The 22,710-nt window shown below is 45.7% G+C and overlaps 1 protein-coding gene across 2 annotated transcripts; it reads left to right on the top strand.

Moving 5' to 3' along the window:
• Positions 1–4,568: 4,568 nt before the first annotated feature.
• LOC115778750 (complement factor H-like) lies at positions 4,569–21,600 on the top strand. Of its 2 annotated transcripts, none has more exons than XM_030727050.1 (8): positions 4,569–4,708; positions 6,288–6,470; positions 6,619–6,813; positions 6,933–7,115; positions 7,649–7,816; positions 15,760–15,945; positions 16,799–16,978; positions 21,253–21,600. In XM_030727050.1, the coding sequence occupies exons 1-8, from the start codon at positions 4,639–4,641 to the stop codon at positions 21,441–21,443; spliced, it is 1,356 nt and encodes a 451-aa protein (XP_030582910.1). In that variant the 5' UTR covers positions 4,569–4,638; the 3' UTR covers positions 21,444–21,600. The 2 variants fall into 2 exon arrangements, with proteins under 2 accessions (XP_030582910.1, XP_030582909.1); XM_030727049.1 differs by having other exon boundaries at positions 6,285–6,470.
• The last annotated feature ends 1,110 nt before the right edge of the window (positions 21,601–22,710 follow it).

Below are 22,710 nucleotides of genomic sequence, written 5' to 3'. Positions count from 1 at the left end.
TGTTCTCAGTAATGGCCGACACAGCTTTCTCTCGCCCTGTGAAAATGTGGTCCATATTAAAGAGAATTACACAGACAAACGCTCCCCCTCTAAAGATGCACAGTATGAACTAGGCAGACATCTTTTCCAGCAAACTCCAGACGATGAAAAGTTTGCGTTCTCGGCAGAAGATGCACTATTCTTGAACATTATGGACAAAGAATTTGCCAAAGATGAGGCAAATAACTGGGTGGCTCCACTCCCATTTCGTTTCCCAAGACGGCTTCTACCCAACAACAAGGAACAAGCTCTCAATCGCTTGATGTCACTCCGCAAAACACTGACAAAGAAAACTGCGATGAAAGAGCATTATGTTGAGTTCATGGAGAAAATCTTCAGGAAGGGTCATGCAGAATCTGCCCCTCCTCTTGCACCAGATCAAGAATGCTGGTATCTCCCGAGCTTTGGTATTTACCACCCTCCAAAGCCAGGCAAAATCAGAATAGTGTTCGATTCAAGTGCTCAGTGTAACAACGTGTCTCTCAATGATGTACTGCTTAAAGGGCCGGACCTCAACAACAGTCTTGTGGGTGTGTTGATCCGTTTCCGGTCTGACCCATATGCAGTGATGGCAGATGTGGAGCAAATGTTTCACAATTTTCTAGTCAAAGAAGATCACCGCAACTACCTTCGCTTCTTGTGGTTCAAAGATCACGATCTGGATGGAGAAGTGCAGGATTTCAGAATGACGGTCCATGTATTTGGAAACTGCCCATCACCATCTGTTGCCATCTATGGGCTAAAGAGAACAGCTGTAGAGGGAGAGACTGAATATGGGAGCGATGTGAGGCAATTCACTGAACGTCACTTTTATGTAGATGACGGACTGAAGTCATTCTGTTCCCCAGATGAAGGCATCGATGTGCTGTGCAGAACTCAGAAAATGCTGGCACAGTCTAACATACGTCTGCACAAAATAACATCTAACAGTTCAACCATCACCGGCGCCTTCCCAAATGAAGACCTCGCAACTAGCATGCAGGACCTTGAATTGGGACAGACCTCACCACACATGCAGCGCACCTTAGGCTTGGGCTGGGACCTGTCTGCAGACCTGTTCAAATTCCAGGTAACAAGCGGTGAAAAGCCTTTCACCAAACGTGGTGTACTGTCAGTCATTAACAGTTTGTATGACCCCCTCGGCTTTGCTGCGCCTGTCATTATTGAAGGCAGAGCTATATTAAGAGACATTGCATCAGATGTGTGCGACTGGGACACTGAACTGCCAAAAGAAAAACAAGAACAGTGGCAAAGGTGGAAAGGCTCTCTAAAACACTTGCAACAGCTTGAAATCCCCAGAATGTACACCTCGATTCCACTGTCTGCCGCACAGAGGAAAGAGGTAAATGTTTTCTGTGATGCCTCCACTAAGGCAGTGGGTGCTGTTGCCTATCTCAAGCTCACAAATGCTGAAGGTCACAGTGAAGTGGGCTTTCTTCTTGGCAAGACAAGACTTGCTCCAAAACCAGACATCACTATACCAAGACTGGAGCTCTGTGCAGCAGTGCTGGCAGTAGAAGTGGCTGAATTAGTCCTGGAAGAGCTAGATATCAAAGTAGACCAGGTAAGCTTCTTCACAGACTCCAAGGTAGTGCTGGGATACATCTTTAATGAAAAGAGACACTTTTATGTTTATGTCCATAACAGAGTCGAGCGCATTAAGCATTCTACACAAGCTCACCAGTGGCATTATGTGCCAACTCACTTAAACCCAGCTGACCATGCCACACGCGCATTATCTGCTCAGCAGCTGTCTCACTCCACATGGCTGAGTGGACCCGCATTTCTCACTGACTCCAACCAACGTCTGACACAGAAACAACCGTTTGGTCTCATTGACCCAGAGAATGACACTGAGCTGCGTCCAGAGGCAACAACATGTGCCACCACTCTGTCAAAAGATACGCTTGGAAGTGCACGGTTTGAAAGGTTTTCAAGCTGGAGTTTACTACTGAGGGCCATTGCCAGACTTCAGCACATCGCCGCATCCTTTATACACAGTCCAGAGAACACATGTCAAGGGTGGCACAAATGCAGTAGACATCTGGATGAAAACCAGCTTCACCAAGCCAAAGCCACCATCATTCGCACCGTCCAGAGAGAGCTCTATGCAGAGGACATCAAACATCTTAAAAGAGGTGAGCCCATTAAAAATTCAAGTCCACTCAGCAAATTGAGCCCATTTATTGACACAAATGGGGTTCTCAGAGTCGGTGGGAGGCTAAACAGAGCACAGTTAACATCTAATGAAACGCATCCCATGCTCATCCCTGGGAAACATCACCTTACCCAGCTCATAATCCGACACTTTCATGTGAAGGTGAGCCATCAGGGCAGACACTTCACTGAAGGAGCAGTCAGAGCCGCAGGGTTTTGGATTGTAGGAGGTAAAAAAGCAGTGAGCAGCACAATATTCAAATGTGTCACATGCCGCAGACTAAGAGGCAAACAGCAAGAACAAATCATGTCTGATTTGCCAGAAGACAGGTTCTCCATAGATCCACCATTCACGTCTGTGGGCCTTGATGTATTTGGCCCATGGCCTATCACAGCCAGGAAAACAAGGGGAGGTCAAGCAGATGCGAAAAGGTGGGCAGTGATCTTTACGTGCATGAGCACACGCGCCATTCACATCGAAATCATTGAATCAATGGACACATCATCTTTCATCAATGCATTGCGCCGTTTTTTCGCAATCAGGGGTGCTGCCAAGTTGCTCAGATCAGACTGTGGGACTAACTTTGTGAGCGCCTGTCGAGAACTGCAAATTGACAGGAACGGCTACAACAACAGCAAAATCGATGGCTTTCTTAAAGACAGTGGCTGTAAGTGGCAGTTTAATCCCCCACATGCATCGCATATGGCAGGCTCCTGGGAACGCATGATTGGAGTCACTCGTCGGATTCTTGATGCAATGCTGCTAGAACAAAGAAACACAAAGCTCACACATGAGGTGTTGGTGACATTCCTGGCCGAAGTCACAGCGATAGTAAATGCACGGCCACTCACAACTGTTTCTACAGACCCAGATAACCCAGTTATTCTCACTCCTGCCATGCTGCTTACCCAAAAGATTGGTGCACCACCCACACCGCCTGGTCAGTTTGAAAGCCGTGACCTGTTTAGAGCACAGTGGAGACGTGTGCAGTACTTGGCCAACATCTTCTGGGGGCGGTGGCAGAAAGAATATATCACTGGACTTCAGGATCGTCGCAAGTGGAGAGTGGTGAGACCAAATCTACAAACAGGGGATGTAGTCCTGCTGAAAGAGACACTTGAGAACAGAAACAATTGGCCACTTGGTCTAATCACAAAGACTTTTCCCAGTGAAGATGGTCGAGTCAGAAAGATAGAGGTCAAGATTTTCCGTAAGGGTGAGCAAAGACATTATGTGCGACCTATAACTGAAGTTGTTTTGTTGGTGTCTAAAGACAATGCTTGATTTTTACAGTTCCCTTTTGCAGTGTTCTCAAGCTAGATAAATGGTGACATCTTATTGATGTCAGGTGGGGAGTGTTCTGTCCCTCACACTTGCAGTAAGATTTGTTTATTTGTTTTAATCCCAGTTGGTCAACATTTGAATTCTCTTTTATGTCACAAGAGGTCAGCCTTGCTACATTTGTTGTGTTTTCTGACTTTTGATTCTGAATAATAGTGCCATCTAATGGCTAATGGCTATAGGCAGCAAGCCAGGTCAGGGAAGCAGCCATGTCATGCTCATGCTTTCAAGGACAAAAGGGTCTTCATATCATCTGTGAGCCTTGGCGATTCATAATCTGTAAGTGTAGAACTGCACAATAGTTTATCGTATGTTAGGTAGCATTTTGCCTGTTTGATTGTAGTTTCTTTTATCATTCTGCTTATAGATCAGTTTCCCAGTTTAAGTAAGAACAAGCTAATGCTACTGTCTTTCAGTTCTGTCTACCCTAGTTTTGGCTAAAGGGCATATGAATGTTTACTTTGTAGTTTATTTGTGTAATGACTTGTGACAGTATGTTTAGGGATGTGAATTTGTTTTATGACAAACCACTTATGTACATCCTCGATTCTCCCTTTGTTACAGTTTTACAAGTAAAAATGGGTCTCAGTAAAGAACAGAAGACAACGTCACAGAGTCTCATCATTGCTGAATCCATTAATGTTTAGCTCGCTGTCTAGGTTAATTAAATAACAGTTAACTGAGGGCAGAAGATACATGCTTTGTTTGACTTATTGATTCCTGGAAATGATTCACAGGAGAGCAAAAGTAAAAGAATATTCCCGTAAACGTTTATTTGTTCTTTGGTTTGTCACACAGTAACCACACAGGGGCATAAAATGATTTAATTGCAAATAAATACCCTTAAAAATTCTGACATGTTGTCCCTTCCTGTTTTGTTTTTTGTCTTGTTTGTTGATTTGATTTTTTTTTTTTGGGGGGGGGGGGTAGTTTTGTGTTGTTTCTCCATGAGATTGTGTTTGGAGGCAGGGTCAGCCTTGTGTACATCATTGAGCAATCTCTTTTTTTTTTTTTTCCTGTGAAAAGCTCCTCTAGCCTATAATAATCTTTGAGTCTCTGGTGTTTAGTTCTGTTTGGTGAATCAGGTTAAAGAAGATAAAATGCATGTAATAACCAGCAGCTGTTTCCTGCTTCTGTGGATGCATACTCTGACTTCTGTGAAAAGCCAAGGTAAGATCCAGTACTCAGGTGATTCCAATGGTCCTTTATCTAACATTTCAATTATTACAGGATATGTTGATGCTGAAAGAAGATAATATATTTTAAATTTTGAGCGCCTATTTTTCATAATGTTTTTCACTCCAGCTAAGCAGTATCCATCAATTCATGTGCCCAGTAATGTAAAGGTGATGGGGAATGCAGAGGAAGCGACCTACAGCAACATAGTTCGATTTAGCTGCAAGTCCAGCAAAGTCATTCTGATGGGCCAGAGAGAAAATTTTTGCAATAAAGATGGAGCGTGGAGCCATTCGGTGAATTTTATTAGCTGCGAAGGTCAACAATGAAACAAAAAGCACTAAGAGTACTTTTAGAAAGGACTCCATGCAGCAGTTAAATAATAACCAACCACTCAAACACCACCTAACTAGTGATGTTCCTGGCAACTAATTTACTAAACAAGAGAAAAAAATCTGACTAACCCACTAGTCTAAAACCCCCCAAAAATTCAGACAACTGAAGAAAATTAACAGTCCAGGTTAAACACTGACATACAAATAATGTATATTTATTTATGGTCTATATGAACCTATTAATCACATTCTCTGTAATCAAATATGCATGATGCTGTACACACACATTATCAAATTATTTTGCTAAGTGTAGCAAACATTAACAGTGTTAGCAGTAGCGCCGCCCTCCTTGAAGGGTAGCGCACCAAAGAGTTCCATATCGCTTTAGTCAGGTTTACTCTGACATAGCCAGTGTGTAACCATTTCCATCTGGTTGTAGATCTGGTTAATGTTGTAACATCTTTGAGAGTGGTAACTGCCATTTTACATTAATAAAATAAGAATAATTTGTTTGGTCAACCACAATTTTTGGTGCTGACTAGTGGCTGACTAGTCTTTCACATGAAACCTGACAACAACAAACAAAAATCAGTTACAGACACTTGCTAAGGACTCAAATCAGAATCAGAGCTGCGTACTTTATTATATCAAATATTTGCTTTCAAAAGGTAACTCAACTGACAGTGTCTAGCATTTTTTTCCTTGTAGTAATATTTAGACCAACATTCTGATTCAAATAATTATAGTTTCTATATAAAATGGACTGATCAGTATTCAAACTGAAAAAATCCTTGTTGCACTTGGATACTGGATAGTTTGGGGAAATTTTTGCCTGCACAATCACAGTCTAGACGACTCGGCTCGGACCCGTTACTATTCATGCAACCTACCAGGGAGCATACAGTAAAATTTAGGCCCACAGTCATTCCTAGGTGGACAAAACCTAAAACAAGAACACATTTATACATAATCTACTTTCCTGATGTAGGTAAGGTATCACAGGAAGTCCAAAAATATCAGCTTCAAACAAAACAAGAAAAACAAAATCACCAAATTGGAATGAAAGTTTAATTAATCAGAAAATTTAACTGCTTTGCTTGTTTTCCAGGAAAATGATCTCATACTATTTTATCAAAAATCTTACTTTCACATCAGCTTAATCTGTGGTTACTGCTTATTTGCCTTTTATAACCAAATGTTTTACTTGTATTCATGACTGTTACTTTATTCTTTAGCAGCTGTAAACTGTAGAAATCCTGTGATTGAAGATGGTGTTGTTCCTGGAAACGTTAATGAGTACAATGAAAATGACGTCCTGAGTTATACGTGCAATCCAGGATATAAACGTGCTCAAGAAATAGATTCAAGATGCACAAATTCAGGAGGCAGATCAGCGTGGATCCCCACACCTGCATGTGAAGGTAAATATAAACAGACTTACAGCCAGTTTATATGTACATTAAATGCTAATGACTAGTGAGAACTGGTGCTGGATATCTGGATGTCATGGTACTGCTCTGTCTTGGTACAACACACTAACTAATGTGCTTCATTTCCCAACAAATGCAGCAATAAAATGTGAGCTGATGTTGCCACCAGTCATAGGAACCACATACGAGCCTGCTTATAGAAATAGGTTTTCCCCTGGTGAAAAGGTAAGAGTGACGTGTGGGGACAGATACTGGATTTCAGACGGTCACAGTCGCTCAGCTGAGACTACTTGCAAAGAGGATGGACAGTGGACTATCAGACCAGTGTGTCAAGGTATAAAACTACAAGAGCTTTAGACACGTATTCTAAGGTCACTGTTTTTGCTTTGTTGTGATTCAATAACCCATGACTTTCAGTTTCATGAAGATTATCAAGTCTTTATAACTTTCCAGAGGTTGCATGCAGCCGTCCCAGAGACACATATTTGTCGTACTGGAGTGATTCTTGGTCTTGGCAGCCAAAAAAACTGGCTGATACTGTCAGGTATAGATGTAGATCAGGCTACAGGAGTACAGATGGCGCCACCTGGGCCACATGCACCAGAGATGGGTGGGAACCTAATCCACTTTGTCAAGGTGAAGTTTACCTTGTTTTTTTCTAATTCTGTATTCATTTCTTTAATTTTTTTTCCATGTTCAAGAAAAGGGGAAAGAAAGAAAATATTTTTTGAATTTCTGAACATCTTCTGAACACAAGCCTCAAAATCTGCTACCAAATAAATTAATACATTAAGAAAGTCGGAGCCAGCAATATGAATATTAGAGACTGGTCTGTGTGAAAGTTCATATGTGAGAGAAAATGGCACAATTATTCTTTTCTTTTTCTGTATTTTTGTACTAACCAACAACAAGAGTGTACAAATAGTCATTGGATACTATTTTATGTAGTTTTCAAGTAACATTTCTACTATAGCTTTCAGTTGCATGTTGAATCCATAACTGAACATTGTCTTTTCCTTTAGCTGAACACCATTCAAATAAAATACAGAACAGTTATGTGTATTTGTTTTTTTTAATGAAAACATGAAAGTATCTGAATGTTTTACTTGATTAAATTATCTAAATCACAGTCAGTGCAGAAGTTTAATAAATGTGTTTTTCTTTTTCAGAGATTAAATGTGTGATGCTGTCTTACGATAATGCAGATATTATTGGAGGAATTCAGCCTGAATACAGATACAATGATCGTGTCCAGTATAAGTGCAGGAGAGGTTATGAAGGAAGTTTCACTCTAACGTGTGGGGAAAATGGCTGGCGTGGATCTAACCAATGTACAGGTATGAAAATGCAATAACCAAAATACTTAAAAGGATAAGTTTGCTTGTTCCCATTCATTTGTGATCTACTGTTTTTTTTATGATAAAGATAACTGAAAACTGTAAAAGTTTTGAATATCTCATCAACTACAGTAGATAATATCAAAAGATTCAAAGAATGTGGAGAAATCTCTGCGTGTAAAGGAAATGGTCAAAAATCAATATTTTTGCATTTAAACGGTCCTGATTCTATCATGAAAATCAGTGCATGGGCTCAGGAACATTTTCAGAAATCACTGTCTGTGAGCACAGTTTGCTGCCCCATCCACAAATGCAGGTCAAAGCTCTATCATGCAAAGAAGAAGCCATATGTGAACATGCCAACATGCAGCCAAACCTGTTGTCCAGGAGAATATGTGGGTGCAGGAAGACGACGCAGATCAGCCAGCTGTTTGTTCCATGCAGCAGTACGAAGAGCAGCTCAGGTGGACTTCCGTAACTTTCTGCAGTTGCGAAGATGATGTTGACTGAAGGGAAGCTCAGCTCTGTTTCCTGAGATGAGAAAAGTGGTTTGTAACCCAGGCTGACTTCAAAAGGTGACAGTCCCATGGCAGAGGAGGTCATAGTGTTGTGAGCGTACTCCACCCAGGAAAATTAAAGATCCATGTCGTCTGATTAGCGGAGGTCACACACCTAAGAGCTGTTTCCAACTCCTGGTTCAGGCATTCAGTCTGACTGTTGGTCTGGGGTTGAAAACCAGAAGATAAACTGGCCTGGCACCAAGAGCGGTGAAGAACTCCTTCCAGACATGTGACATGAACTGTGGCCCCCAATCTGAGACAATGTCCTCGGGTACTCCATGAAAACGTAAAACATGGTCAGTGAGTAGACGAGCGGTCTCCAAGGCTATAGGAAGTTTGGCCAGAGCAATAAGATCAGCAGCTTTGGAGAACTCATAATTGATTGTCATAATGACAGTGTTACCTGATGAGGGAGGCAGCTCTGTGACGAAATCGAGGGAGATGGGTGCCCATGGGCGACCAGGAACGGGCAGGGGTCTTAACAATCCAGTTGAGGGTGTCAAGGAGCTTTTGTTTCAGGTGCAGATGGTGCAGGTACCGATGTATTCCTGGACATCACGGGAATCATGGGTCCAAAGCAGAAATAGCCAGTGTCGTCATTCCTCCAACGCCGGCTTGAATGCCAATAATTCTTGGTCACCAATGTCGGAATTCCGCTCTGCGGGATACAAACTATGGGGGGGGGGCACAAGGATGCAATATGTCTTTTGTCCACTGAGACAAAAGTGGTTTGTAACCCAGGCTGACCTCAAAAGGTGACAGTCCCATGGCAGAGGAGGTCATAGTGTTGTGAGCGTACTCCTACCCCTGAATCGGAGGCATCCATTTCCGCAGTGAAGGGCTGTGATGGAGCCAGTTGAACCAGAATGGAAGCAGTGGCAGATGTTTGAGGTGGTCAAAGATTTTCTGAGTGGTGGGGGTCCAGAGAAAAGGTGTTTTAGGATAGGTGAGAGTGGTTAGAGGTGGCACAACTCGGCTGTAATCTCTAATGAAGAGACGGTAAATGTTAGCGAATCCTAAAATACTTTGTAACTGGGGGGGAAGCTCCTTAGTGGCCAAGTCATTATGAATATATTCTGCGAGACTGTAGAGAAAAGCGCCCCATAATGCCTTTTCTTCCCACCCAGTCTCCTTGTGTCATGGCCGGGGAGGAAACGGACGAGGAAGGACTCACATGAAGGACTCCAGAAGCAAACATAACTAAAAAGGGGATTTATTTCAACGGGGAAACACAAATACAAAAACCTTGGAAGGGAGGCACAGGGAGACGAAGGGCAGGCACAGGGAACACAGGAACACAGGAACACACGGACACACAACGTCAACGACGCGACAAGGAGCATGGGAAACACAAGACTTAAATACACAGAGGGGCTGATGAGGGAAGAGGAAACAGGTGGGCACACAGGTGATTATGATTACCCTAACGGGGGGAAAGCAAAACTGAAGACAAGGAACAGATGACCATCAAAGTAAAACAGGAAGCCAGAAAGGGGGAGACAAAGACGCAGACGCAGACTAGACACCAGGAAAACATGTGGAACAAGATGACAACATAGAAACCGAGAAAATAACAAACACCAAGAAAACATAACACTGGGCCAGCGGCCCAGGACATGACAGTACCCCCCCCTCAAAGGCCGGCCCCCGACGGCCAAAACAAGAAACAAAACCAGACCAGGGCGGGAGGCGGGGGACCAGGAAGGAGGGCCCGAAACAAAAACAGACAGGGAGCAAACAAAACCAGGAACAAACCCAAAAACACAAGGAAGCACTGGAGCAAGGGTAGAGCACGAGGGCAAAAAACAATAAGCAAAAGGAACCGAACAAAGAAAAGCAACGGCACAAGCTGAATACAGTCCAAAAACCAGAGCAAAAACACGGGGATGAGAAAACAAAAAAAACAACCGGATGAAACAAAAGCGACGGCACAAGGCCGGAGAGCTCCAATGTCCAAAACAGGGGGTCGAAACAAGGAACAGTCCAGGAGCTATGACAAAACAAAAACAGCAAGGGAAAAAACAGTCCACAGTTCAGGGGAGTCCAAAACAAAAAACACACAGTTCAGGAGGCCGCAGAGGCCAAGGGGCCACAAAGCAAAGTCCCAACGAGGGAGGCCGACCGCGCTCCCAGCGGCGGCGGCGACGAGGACGAGAAGGAATCACTGGAGGCCGACCGCGCTCCCAGCGGCGGCGGCGACGACGAGGGGGAGTCACTGGAGGCCGACCGCGCTCCCAGCGGCGGCGGCGACGACGAGGGGGAGTCACTGGAGGCCGACCGCGCTCCCAGCGGCGGCGGCGACGACGAGGAGGAGTCACTGGAGGCCGACCGCGCTCCCAGCGGCGGCGGCGACGGGGAGCAGGCACCGGAGGCTGACCGTGCTTCCAGCGGCGGCGGCGGCGGAGACGAGGAGAAGACACTGGAGGCCGACCGCGCGGCATGCGGCGGCGACGAGGAGGGGTCACTGGAGGCCGACCGCGCTGCCAGCGGCGGCGGCGACGAGGAGGGGTCACTGGAGGCCGACCGCGGGGCAAGCGGCGACGGGGAGCAGACACTGGAGGCCGACCGCGGGGCATGCGGCGGCGGAGAAGGGCGACCCCGGGCTCTGGTGGGGAACCCTCGGGTGACGTGGAGCGCTCGGACTGAGCAGAGACCCCCACCGGCTCGGACTGAGCGGGACCCCCTGGCTCGGAGCGCTCGGACTGAGCGGAGACCCCCATCGGCTCGGACTGAGCGGGACCCTCGTGCGCGGAGCGCTCGGACTGAGCGGGACCCGCTGGCGCGGAGCGCTCGGACTGAGCGGAGACCCCCATCGGCTCGGACTGAGCGGGACCCTCTGGCGCGGAGTGCGCGGACTGAGCGGGACCCCCTGGCTCGGACTGAGCGGAGACCCCCATCGGCTCGGACTGAGCGGGACCCTCTGGCGCGGAGCGCTCGGACTGAGCGGGACCCTCTGGCGCGGAGCGCTCGGACTGAGCGGGACCCCCTGGCTCGGACTGAGCGGAGACCCCCATCGGCTCGGACAGAGCGGGACCCTCTGGCGCGGAGCGCTCGGACTGAGCGGGCCCCCCTGGCTCGGACTCAGCGGAGACCCCCATCGGCTCGGACTGAGCGGGACCCTCTGGCGCGGAGCGCTCGGACTGAGCGGGGCCCTCTGGCGCGGAGGGCTCGGACTGAGCGGAGACCCCCATCGGCTCGGAGTGAGCGGAGACCCCCATCGGCTCGGAGTGAGCTGAGCCCATGGGCTGAACGGGGCCTACATAGTGAGGCACCGGATGCGTAGGCTGGGACCGCGGAACAGGGCACACTGCTGCTTTATTGAGCAGCAGGGGCTGCTCGGGGAATAGCCGAGGTGCAGGGGACTGCGTGGAAGCAGGCCGGGAGACGACTGGCTGCGTGGAAGCAGGCCGGGAGACGACCGGCTGCGTGGAAGCAGGCCGGGAGACGACCGGCTGCGTGGAAGCAGGCCGGGAGACGACCGGCTGCGTGGAAGCAGGCCGGGAGACGACCGGCTGCGTGGAAGCAGGCCGGGAGACGACTGGCTGCGTGGAAGCAGGCCGGGAGAAGACTGGCTGCGTGGAAGCAGGCCGGGAGACGACTGGCTGCGTGGAAGCAGGCCGGGAGACGATTGGCTGCGTGGAAGCAGGCCGGGAGACGACTGGCTGCGTGGAAGCAGGCCGGGAGACGACTGGCTGCGTGGAAGCAGGCCGGGAGCCAGAGAGAGCGGGCTGTGAGCTAGGGAGATCTGGCTGTGTGGAAACAGACCGCGAGCGAGAGAGAGCAGACTGCGTGGAAACAGACCGAGAGCTAGGGAGATCTGGCTGCGTGGAAACAGACCGAGAGCTAGGGAGATCTGGCTGCGTGGAAACAGACCGAGAGCTAGGGAGATCTGGCTGCGTGGAAACAGACCGAGTGCTAGCTGACACTGGGGCCTGAGAGGGAGCTGACACTACTGGAGCTACAGAAGGAGCAGGAGCTGAGGGAACTGGGACCAAAACCGAAGGAACTAAGACAGGGGCTGAGGGAACTGACTGAGAGGGCACTGAAACAGCTGACACTGGGGACCGAGGAAGAGTTACTGGAGCTGACTGAAGGCGAGGGAGAGCGACTGGAGCTAGAGCTGACTGAGACCCTGCTGCTGCAGCTAACACAGAAAACCGATGCGAAGGCTTGGACCTGGCTGCCCCCACCCGCAGAACAGGTACGGGTGCAGAGGTCGGCCCGTCCGTGGCTGCCCCCACCCGCGGAACAGGTACGGGTGCAGAGGTCGGCCCGTCCGTGGCTGCCCCCACCCGCGGAACAGGTACGGGTGCAGAGGTCGGCCCGTCCGTGGCTGCCCCCACCCGCGGAACAGGTACGGGTGCAGGGGAAGCTGGAGCTAAGGGAGCTGGAGCAGGGTGAACAGAGGGAGCTGGAGCTAACTGAGGGGTCTGGGACTGCGACTGAGGGGGAGCTGGAGCTACAGCTGACTGGGAACACTGCGACTGAGGGGGAGCTGGAGCTACAGCTGACTGGGAACACTGCGACTGAGGGGGAGCTGGAGCTACAGCTGACTGGGAACACTGCGACTGAGGGGGAGCTGGAGCTACAGCTGACTGGGAACACTGCGACTGAGGGGGAGCTGGAGCTACAGCTGACTGGGAACACTGCGACTGAGGGGGAGCTGGAGCTACAGCTGACTGGGAACACTGCGACTGAGGGGGAGCTGGAGCTACAGCTGACTGGGAACACTGCGACTGAGGGGGAGCTGGAGCTACAGCTGACTGGGAACACTGCAACTGAGGGGGAGCGGGAGCTACAGCTGACTGGGAATACTGGGAAGAAGCTAAGGGAACTGACAGGAGTGGCTGAGAGGCTGCAGCAGTGGTCTGTGGTGCTGGCTGTAGGTGAAGGGTGGTGATTACAAAGTCTTTCACTAACCCGTGCAAGGAGTCCAACAGCCAAGGGAAACTGGCAATCAGGTCTTGAAGCCTGGTGGTGATGACTTCCTGTTCCTCCTTACACGGGTCAGATAACAAGTCCAAGCATAATCGGTCCACTCTTCGGATCAGAATTTTCCTGCTCTCCTCTGAGAGGGAGGAAGCAGCAGAGTACATGACGTCATGAACAGGAACAGTCACTTTCGGGAACAGAACAGACTCACTCACTGTGTCGGTGGGCTGAAGTTGCTCTTTCTGCTGCTGAGAGCCAAACTTCCACCCCACGGAAGCAGGCTGAAGACTCGCCTGTGCAGACGGCTGGGATAGCCGTGGCGTTATACCACGCGGCGCCGGAAAAAAACTCCTCCCGCAGCTGCCGGGAAACCCTCCTCCTCCCTTGCTGCTCCGTCTGTGAGAGGGAAGAGGGGCGAGCGAACGGAGAGGCAGGTGAGGGAGCGGCCGGCGCCAAAAACAGTCCGCCCACGCGGCAGACCTGCGGTTTAGGCGGGGGCGGTGAGCGGCGTCGCCGGGGACCATTCAAAAAAGCTGGTCCCCCCAGCGCCAGGCGAGTGCCGTTGTAGCGGCCGGAGCTTGCAGGGTCTTTACTATGGTCGCGTCGTTCTGTCATGGCCGGGGAGGAAACGGACGAGGAAGGACTCACATGAAGGACTCCAGAAGCAAACATAACTAAAAAGGGGATTTATTTCAACGGGGAAACACAAATACAAAAACCTTGGAAGGGAGGCACAGGGAGACGAAGGGCAGGCACAGGGAACACAGGAACACAGGAACACACGGACACACAACGTCAACGACGCGACAAGGAGCATGGGAAACACAAGACTTAAATACACAGAGGGGCTGATGAGGGAAGAGGAAACAGGTGGGCACACAGGTGATTATGATTACCCTAACGGGGGGAAAGCAAAACTGAAGACAAGGAACAGATGACCATCAAAGTAAAACAGGAAGCCAGAAAGGGGGAGACAAAGACGCAGACGCAGACTAGACACCAGGAAAACATGTGGAACAAGATGACAACATAGAAACCGAGAAAATAACAAACACCAAGAAAACATAACACTGGGCCACCGGCCCAGGACATGACACCTTGGCTAATATCCAGAAATCAATGGCATAATCAGACACTCGCCATTTTCCTTGGTGCAGATTAAATATGCGCTGAGCTGCCAAGTCAAAGCTATCGCCGTTCACAAGCATGCATTTGAATTTATTAAAGAATTTGGAGAATTAATAACCGCCTGTACCCTGTGCATTGAGTCAGAAAAATCTTGGGCATTTTCCAACTCCATCCATCTTATGAGTTGCCGATGCTCAGTCCGCCATCAAATGCCAGAGAACTTGGTCATTCTTCTGAAGCTGCTCTCTGAGAGATGAGAGCACTCCTTGGAGTGAGGCTGTGTCAGCTGAGTCCAACTGGCTGGATCATTCTATTATGATCCACTGGGGAAAAGGACCTAACTGCAGGCACAGTGGGTAGTTCAGAGTCTTTATTTACACTTGGTCAAGGAATTATTTACAAGAGACAGTCCAGGGCTATGGCGGGTCAGCAGGTCCTGGCAGGCAGCTCAGACACAAACACTCGCGATTCCAATACCTCAAAGGGCAGGTGACTCACTCACTTACACTTGCAACTCCATAAGATCCCCGGGTCAGAAAACAGGCAGAGCTCTGCACACAAATGAATGTTAATCCATATATAACGATGAGCCTTTCAAAAGGGGAACATGAAAGAATCATCACAGCTACCTTGCTGATCCAACGATCTAGCGAAGGCTGAACATTTTCCCACAGCTTAAATACCAGCCAGTCACCTGGAAGGACAGGTGAGTTATTCGTGATTCCTGACAGGTGTGAGAGCTGCTGCCGGGAGTGGCTGATCTGTGTGACACACCCACAGAACTCACAAAAAAGAAATAACACGAGAGGAAACCAATCCGGAGAGAGCGGAGACCATGACAGAATGTAGTTTCCAATTAAGTACAGTTTGTAGGTTTAGATTATGGTTTCCTGTAATCCTTTTTTATGACACTATAAAATTGGTAAGGCAACTAGATTATACTATCAAAAAAAGAACTGTATAAAACTGGACATTAATTACACTTTGATTGCAGCAATAAGAAACTGGTAGAGGCTAAAAAGCAGTGAGTGTTTAGAAACTTAGCATTGCGAGTGTCCCGTACCAATCCTGCTCTGGTGTTTTCACTTTTGTTTTAAGATTATTATGAGAGGTGTGAGGCTAAACCAAAACATGAACTAAAAAATCTGGGTAACCCTCCCTGAGCCTGGTTCTGCCAGAGGTCTCTTCCTGTTAAATTTCTGTTCTTCCTTTCCACTGTCGCCACATCCTTGGACATCTAGGATTTTGTCTGATTAGTTTTTCTTGTAGTTTTTCCTCTAATATTGTCGGGTCTTGAGAGACGGATTCTCTTTTTTCAAACAGAGATTTGCACAGTCCCTGAAATACCACCGAGTCTATTAATCACCACAGATTCACCAGGCAGTCAAGTAATGCGAGGACAATACCTAACATTTACTTGTGAAGACAGTACCCTCATTATTAAAGGGAATGCAACAGTTGAATGTTTGGCAAATGAACAGTGGAGCAATCCTCTTCCAGCATGTGAAGGTAAGTCAGTTCTCTTCTCGTGACTCAATTTTTATTAGTGGAAAGGATGGAAAATGATTGTTATTGCCATTGTTGGCATTTAGTATGGTTTCATGTAAATGACTCTTAGTCCCAGTTTTAACTCCAAATTATCAAGAGGATTTGAAACTTTGATTTTATGAGGCAAAAACATTTCAGCGCTCTGAAACTTTAATGCCACAAGATCAGCGGTTTTTGTTTGAATCTTTCAATTTGAAATTGTATCAGTTGATTAAATGACTGTGGTCAGAGGTTATCAATCCAACAACAGTAAGTAGCCTCCTCTGTCTGCAAGTAGATATCATGTCATTCAGTGGTGATCACTCTGCACCACTCAGCAGAAATAATGAGCTACAAATTTCCACATTACAAGACTAGAAGTTTAAAGAGTGTGCATCTGGATATTTCAGGCAAATCATTTGTAAAGTTTCATCTGAACAAACCACAGGACTTCTGGAACAATGTCCTTTGTACAGACCAAAACCAAACACAGCATATCAGCACAAACACCTCTTACTGTTAAACACGATGCTAAAGCTGTGATGATTTGAGAAACTGACAATCATCCAGTGGGCTGATCAGCGTGTCTGAATTCAGTATTTGTAGTTTGTACAAGAGGCCTCAGGGCACAGCTGAGGATTATTAGAAAAAATGTATTTCTAGCTGGATATATTATGGCTCTATAGAGCAGCCAGGCTTCAACTAAGCTAATAACTGGCTTAGACAGTCATTAGACATTAAATCAGAGTTCATAGATAATTATCAGGATTAAAATGTGATTAATGTGACAAAATAATGCCTGAACTTTTTTTCTCTGTTACTCACATTTTTGTAGCTCCCCAGGGTTGTGGAAGACCACCACCTCTTTCAGATGGAGACACCAAAACAACTACTGGGAACCAGTACCAACATAATGACAGGGTTGAATATGTCTGTCAGGCATACTACGTCATGGAGGGTGGACCATTCAAAACCTGTACTGATGGTGAATGGACTGGAAAGATTAGATGCCTTCGTAAGTTATGGGTCCAATAAAAAGTAATTATGGTTTCCATTTATGAATTTTGTGTACTGCAGAAGTGTGATCATTGTTAAGAAAAGAATAGAGCTGTTAAACATAAAGTTAGAGTGTAAAAAAAGAGATTTTAACCACGTAATGATGACGATTTATTAAAGTGCCTTGCGAAAGTATTCGGCCCCCTTGAACTTTTCAACCTTTTGCCACATTTCAGGCTTCAAACATAAAGATATAAAATTTTAATTTTTTGTGAAGAATCAACAACAAGTGGGACACAATCGTGAAGTGGAATGAAATTTATTGGATGTGTCAAACTTTTTTAACAAATAAAAAACTGAAAAGTGGGGCGTGCAATATTATTCGACCCCTTGCCTTAATACTTTGTAGCGTCACCGTTTGCTGCAATTACAGCTGCAAGTAACTTGGGGTATGTCTCTATCAGTTTTGCACATCGAGAGACTGAAATTCTTGCCCATTCTTCCTTGCAAAACAGCTCGAGCTCAGTGAGGTTGGATGGAGAGCGTTTGTGAACAGCAGTCTTCAGCTCTTTCCACAGATTCTCGATTGGATTCAGGTCTGGACTTTGACTTGGCCGTTCCAACACCTGGATACATTTATTTGTGAACCATTCCATTGTAGATTTGGCTTTATGTTTTGGATCATTGTCTTGTTGGAAGATAAATCTCCGTCCCAGTCTCAGGTCTCTTGCAGACTCCAACAGGTTTTCTTCCAGAATGGTCCTGTATTTGGCCCCATCCATCTTCCCATCAATTTTGACCATCTTCCCTGTCCCTGCTGACGAAAAGCAGGCCCAAATCATGATGCTGCCACCACCATGTTTGACAGTAGGGATGGTGTGTTCAGGGTGATGAGCTTTGTTGCTTTTACGCCAAACATATCATTTTGCATTGTGGCCAAACAGTTCGATTTTAGTTTCATCTGACCAGAGCACCTTCTTCCACATGTTTGGTGTGTCTCCCAGGTGGCTTGTGGCAAACTTTAAACAAGACTTTTTATGGATATCTTTGAGAAATGGCTTTCTTCTTCCCACTCTTCCATAAAGGCCAGATTTGTGCAGTGTACGTCTGATTGTTGTCCTATGGACAGACTCTCCCACCTCAGCTGTAGATCTCTGCAGTTCATCCAGAGTGATCATGGGCCTCTTGGCTGCATCTCTGATCAGTCTTCTCCTTGTTTGAGATGAAAGTTTAGAGGGACGGCCGGGTCTTGGTAGATTTGCAGTGGTCTGATACTCCTTCCATTTCAGTATGATTGCTTGCACAGTGCTCCTTGAGATGTTTAAAGCTTGGGAAATCTTTTTGTATCCAAATCCGGCTTTGAACTTCTCCACAACAGTATCTCGGACCTGCCTGGTGTGTTCCTTGGTCTTCGTGATGCTCTTTGCGCTTTGAACAGAACCCTGAGACTATCACAGAGCAGGTGCATTTATACGGAGACTTGATTACACACAGGTGGATTCTATTTATCATCATCAGTCATTTGGGACAACACTGGATCATTCAGAGATGCTCACTGAACTTCTGGAGTGAGTTTGCTGCACTGAAAGTAAAGGGGCCGAATAATATTGCATGCCCCACTTTTCAGGTTTTTATTTGTTAAAAAGTTTGACACATCCATTAAATTTCATTCCACTTCACAATTGTGTCCCACTTGTTGTTGATTCTTCACAAAAAATTTAAATTTTGTATCTTTATGTTTGAAGCCTGAAATGTGGCAAAAGGTTGAAAAGTTCAAGGGGGCCGAATACTTTCGCAAGGCACTGTATGTCTGGAAGTGCCCAACATTACCTGTGGTCTTCTAGCACATCTACAACGGAATAACCTGTAAGAAAATTAACACCAAAACGAAAACACAGAAAATGGACAAGTAAGTACTGATGTGCCCAAACAGATATATTAACAGCACATTTATAGATGTAAAGAAAATGTATATTCTCTGTCATCCTCAGATAGTTTGAGAAGACAGTGACACACTTTACCTCAGTACACCACCACAGTAAATTTTAAATCAAACAGCCAAGTGAGTGATGTACAGACTTCCAGCATTGATTTAAGGTCTTTAACAAAAGAACGGCATTAACTGTTTGCTTCAGAGGCTCAAACTTACTGGCCAGCAGTTTCATAGCCAGATGAGGCCTGTCCCCTTGTTATTTCATGACAAATTATTCTTAATGAGGTCCACAGAGATGTCAATGCAAGTGAAGCAGGTCATCATTAGACTGGAAAACCCAAATAAACTCATCAGACAGCAAAAACCTTGGGACTGGCCAAATCAATAATACCAGCAACACCAAAAGATCTAAAAGACCACAGAAGAAAACTAAAGTGGATAATCACAAAATTCTTTCAACTTCAGTTTTTTTCAGTTCAATTTTATTTATACAGTAGGATGACTTGGCAGTTATACAGCCAAGTCAAAAGCAATCTTGAGGAGACAGGTATGTCATTGTCAAAATCTACAATCAAGAGATGCCTTCATGAATTGTTTGCAACCGGTTCCACTCAGAACAAGAAGACCAGCTTAGACGTTGCTGCAAAATATTTAAATCAGAGTTCTGAAAAAGCTTCTTTGGACAGAAGAAATCTATACCAGAATGATGGAAAGAGAAAAGTATGGAGAAGGAGAGAAACAGGTCATGATCTGAAGTATACCACATGATCTATCAAACATACTGAAGCCAGTGTTATGGCGATGTATGGCTGCCAGTGGAACCAGAACACTACTTTTTATTGACGGTAGAACTGCTGATAGAAGTAGCAGGATGAATTGTGAAGTGTACAGGGCCGTACTGTCTGCTCAGATTCACCCAATTGCTGCAAAACTGATTGACTTGCTTCACAGTGCAAACAGATAATGGCCCATGTTGACATGTTGAACTTACTTTGTAGTGCAGGGCTCTGCTCTCATTTGTTCTTAATCTGGAGATTGGAGGGATGAATAAAGACCTTCCAGAGGTTCTATGGCTGCAGTCAGTGGGTCTGCAGTGTTTCAGAGGGCAAGCCTGTGAATGGCTTTATTTAATAATAATGTTTTTGAATCAGTTGTAAATAAAGAGCAGTGGGTGGAGGGATGCTAGACGTTTATGAAATGTTCCCTTCAAAAACCTGTAAAAATCCCAGCTGCGGATTTTTAAGTAGTAATTTGCAATTTTCATATTTGGTAAACATGCATGTATTTTTGATTGTGTGAGGTTCAAATGTGAGAACTGAATTAAGTATTACACTGAAAGATGGAGGCAGTGATTCCAAATCTGTCATGTGATGTTGATATTAACAGTGAATCAAATAAGAAAGAACTTTGCTCAAAAACATGTACAACAAAACAAAATAAATAGTACCTGGCCTGCTTACTGCATTTAGAGAAAGCTGAGTTTAAATGGAAGTGTGACTTTTCAAGAGCTCTGTTAATCTTAAAAATGTCTGTGCCACAGAAACATGTCTTAGATGCAGCATGTCTGGATAAATTAGCAGTAAATGTAATTAGCTCAGAAGAGTAGCAGCAGCAGTGGTTGATCTGTGTCCCATTCCAGCTTTTGACAGGGGCATTATAATTAAGCAGGAGAAAATAAACTTTATTTGTACAGCATGTTTCATATCATAGCCGCCAAGTTCTTTACACAACACTATAAAATAACTTTGTGTTTTTTTTGATTTGCCCCCATTTGTCATGGCTGTGGGCCGGTGGCCCAGGGTTTGAGTTCCTTTTTGTTTAGTTCCATTTTGTTATAATTTTTCATCTGTTGGCTGTTACTCTTTAGATCCTCAGTTTGTTGTGGCTAGGCTTTCTGTTTAATTGTATGTTACTCTGGATTTCTTGTTAGGTTTGGGTGCTTTGTGTTTTGTTCCACTTCCTGTTTTATTTTGATAGTGTCATGTTCCTTGTGTGTTGTGTTCAGTTTTGCTTCCCCCTGTCTCCTCTGCCTGGTTATGGTCAGCTGTTTTCCCACCTGTTGTTACTCCCCTCATTAACCCTTGTGTATTTCCTGCTCTTGTCTTTGGCGGGTCCTAAGTTTACATTTAGGTTAACGTTCGTGCTGAGTGTTTTTTGAGTTTTCAGGTGTTTAGCCTTCGTGTAGCTGGCCCCTGTCCAGCTTTGTTTTTGTGTTTTCTTCGATAAACGTTAAGCACAAGTCTGCTCCTGCTTCACGTCCTGCTTTGAGGTCCTCTCTGCCCTGCCTGCAGCACCCAGCCGTGACACCATTATTCTGTATTTTACTAACATTAACAGACTATTTTTCTTATGTCTTACAGAACCCTGCACTGTGAATACAGAGGACATGAACAGACACAATATTCGATTCAGATATTCAAGAGATGATAAGCTGTATTCAGAACATAATGAGGTAATCAATTTTGTCTGTGCAAGAGGAAGACATGCTGGCGCTTTGGGAATGCGTCAGAGATGTGAACATGGTGTGATACAGTTACCAACTTGCCAGTGAACTGTGTTTTGTTTTTTTTGTTGTTGTTGTTGTTTTTTTATTTTGTTTGTTTGTTTTTTGGACTACATTAGATAAAGACAACCAGAGTTAAGAATTAGACCAGTCAAGCACTAGTGCTGTTTGTGGTCATTTTAATAAAACCATATTTACTCACTAAGTCTGGGTTTTCTGCCTCTACATGTTTTCTGTGCATAAATCCTGTGCCCCAAATACAGAACAAAATGTGCCTTTACCAGGCTTAGCCTGGACATTTTCTGCTTTAATCAAGCTTACATAAAAAAATTAAAATACAATAAAAAACAAAAAACTGATTATTGCACAAATGTGCTTCAAAAAGAGAGACAACTATCATGCACAGTTTAATCTTTCTGACCTTTCTTGATGTAATTTCATCAAGTTTATCATCGTAAGAAATCAGAAGAGCAACTGGATGGTCACAGCAAGATGTTCCTGTGACAGCTGGACCTCAGGAAGGATCTGATTAGCTTTGAAAATCTTCTGCTTCAGGTGGGATAATGGAAAACATTTTTGAGTGCGCATCCCAAATTTGTTATAAATTAATGAGTTTCCTACAGGGCCCTGGTGTTCTATGGCAAGTCAAGTAAGTTCTTTCAGTCCTGCACAAGTTCACTGCCAACTCTGAGAGGTCTTTATAGTGTAGTGTGATACTAAAGGACTCATTTCTGTTTGTCGTTCTCATTTGAGGGACTCTGGAAGGCAGCTCTCCAGACTTTTCTCCCCCAAAATCAGCATATCACACAAAGTCTTAGCAAATAATTTGTGTTTTTCAAAGTTCCACAGAAAACAGAACTTCACTAAAAGAACTCAAAACACTGGGCCACCAGTCCAGGACCATGACAATTGTAGGGTCTTTGCCTTAGAACCTGACGTGACTACTGTTGCCTTCTTTTTGGTATAACTTCCACAGCCTTAGAAAACTCTCTCACAGAAGACTGAAGAAGCAGGTGCGCTGAAACTGAAGTTATGTGTACAGGTGATGCTCCAGGTGCTTCTGATTATGCCACTATAACAGTGGACCAGACTCAGATCACCCAGAACACTTCCTCTATTTCTCAAGTCAGCAACTCGAAATAGATAATGAAGCAGTCACGTGATTTCAGAAAACAGGGCCACGTTTGGCTTTTGTCACGTGCTATTCTGAAAAAAACTCCACGGTCCTCGAAACAGGGGTCATTTGGACACGCCCCCTTTTGCTCGGCACAGGCCTCGGGGCTTCAGTACCTAACATCACTATGGCCAGGTGCTG

Source organism: Archocentrus centrarchus, chromosome 4 (assembly GCF_007364275.1).
Source record: "Archocentrus centrarchus isolate MPI-CPG fArcCen1 chromosome 4, fArcCen1, whole genome shotgun sequence".
NCBI lineage: Eukaryota > Metazoa > Chordata > Actinopteri > Cichliformes > Cichlidae > Archocentrus > Archocentrus centrarchus.
The sequence above is the reverse complement of the archived record's forward strand: the minus strand, read 5'-3'. Positions and strand labels throughout refer to the sequence as shown.

Excerpts from the sequence above, each read along its gene's own strand:
- LOC115778750 (XM_030727049.1), top strand. The coding sequence starts at position 4,639 with ATGCATGTAATAACCAGCAGCTGTTTCCTGCTTCTGTGGATGCATACT. Across the intron at positions 4,709-6,284 it reads GACTTCTGTGAAAAGCCAAG|CAGCTGTAAACTGTAGAAAT; the intron begins GTAAGATCCAGT and ends TTTATTCTTTAG. Across the intron at positions 7,116-7,648 it reads ACCTAATCCACTTTGTCAAG|AGATTAAATGTGTGATGCTG; the intron begins GTGAAGTTTACC and ends TTTCTTTTTCAG.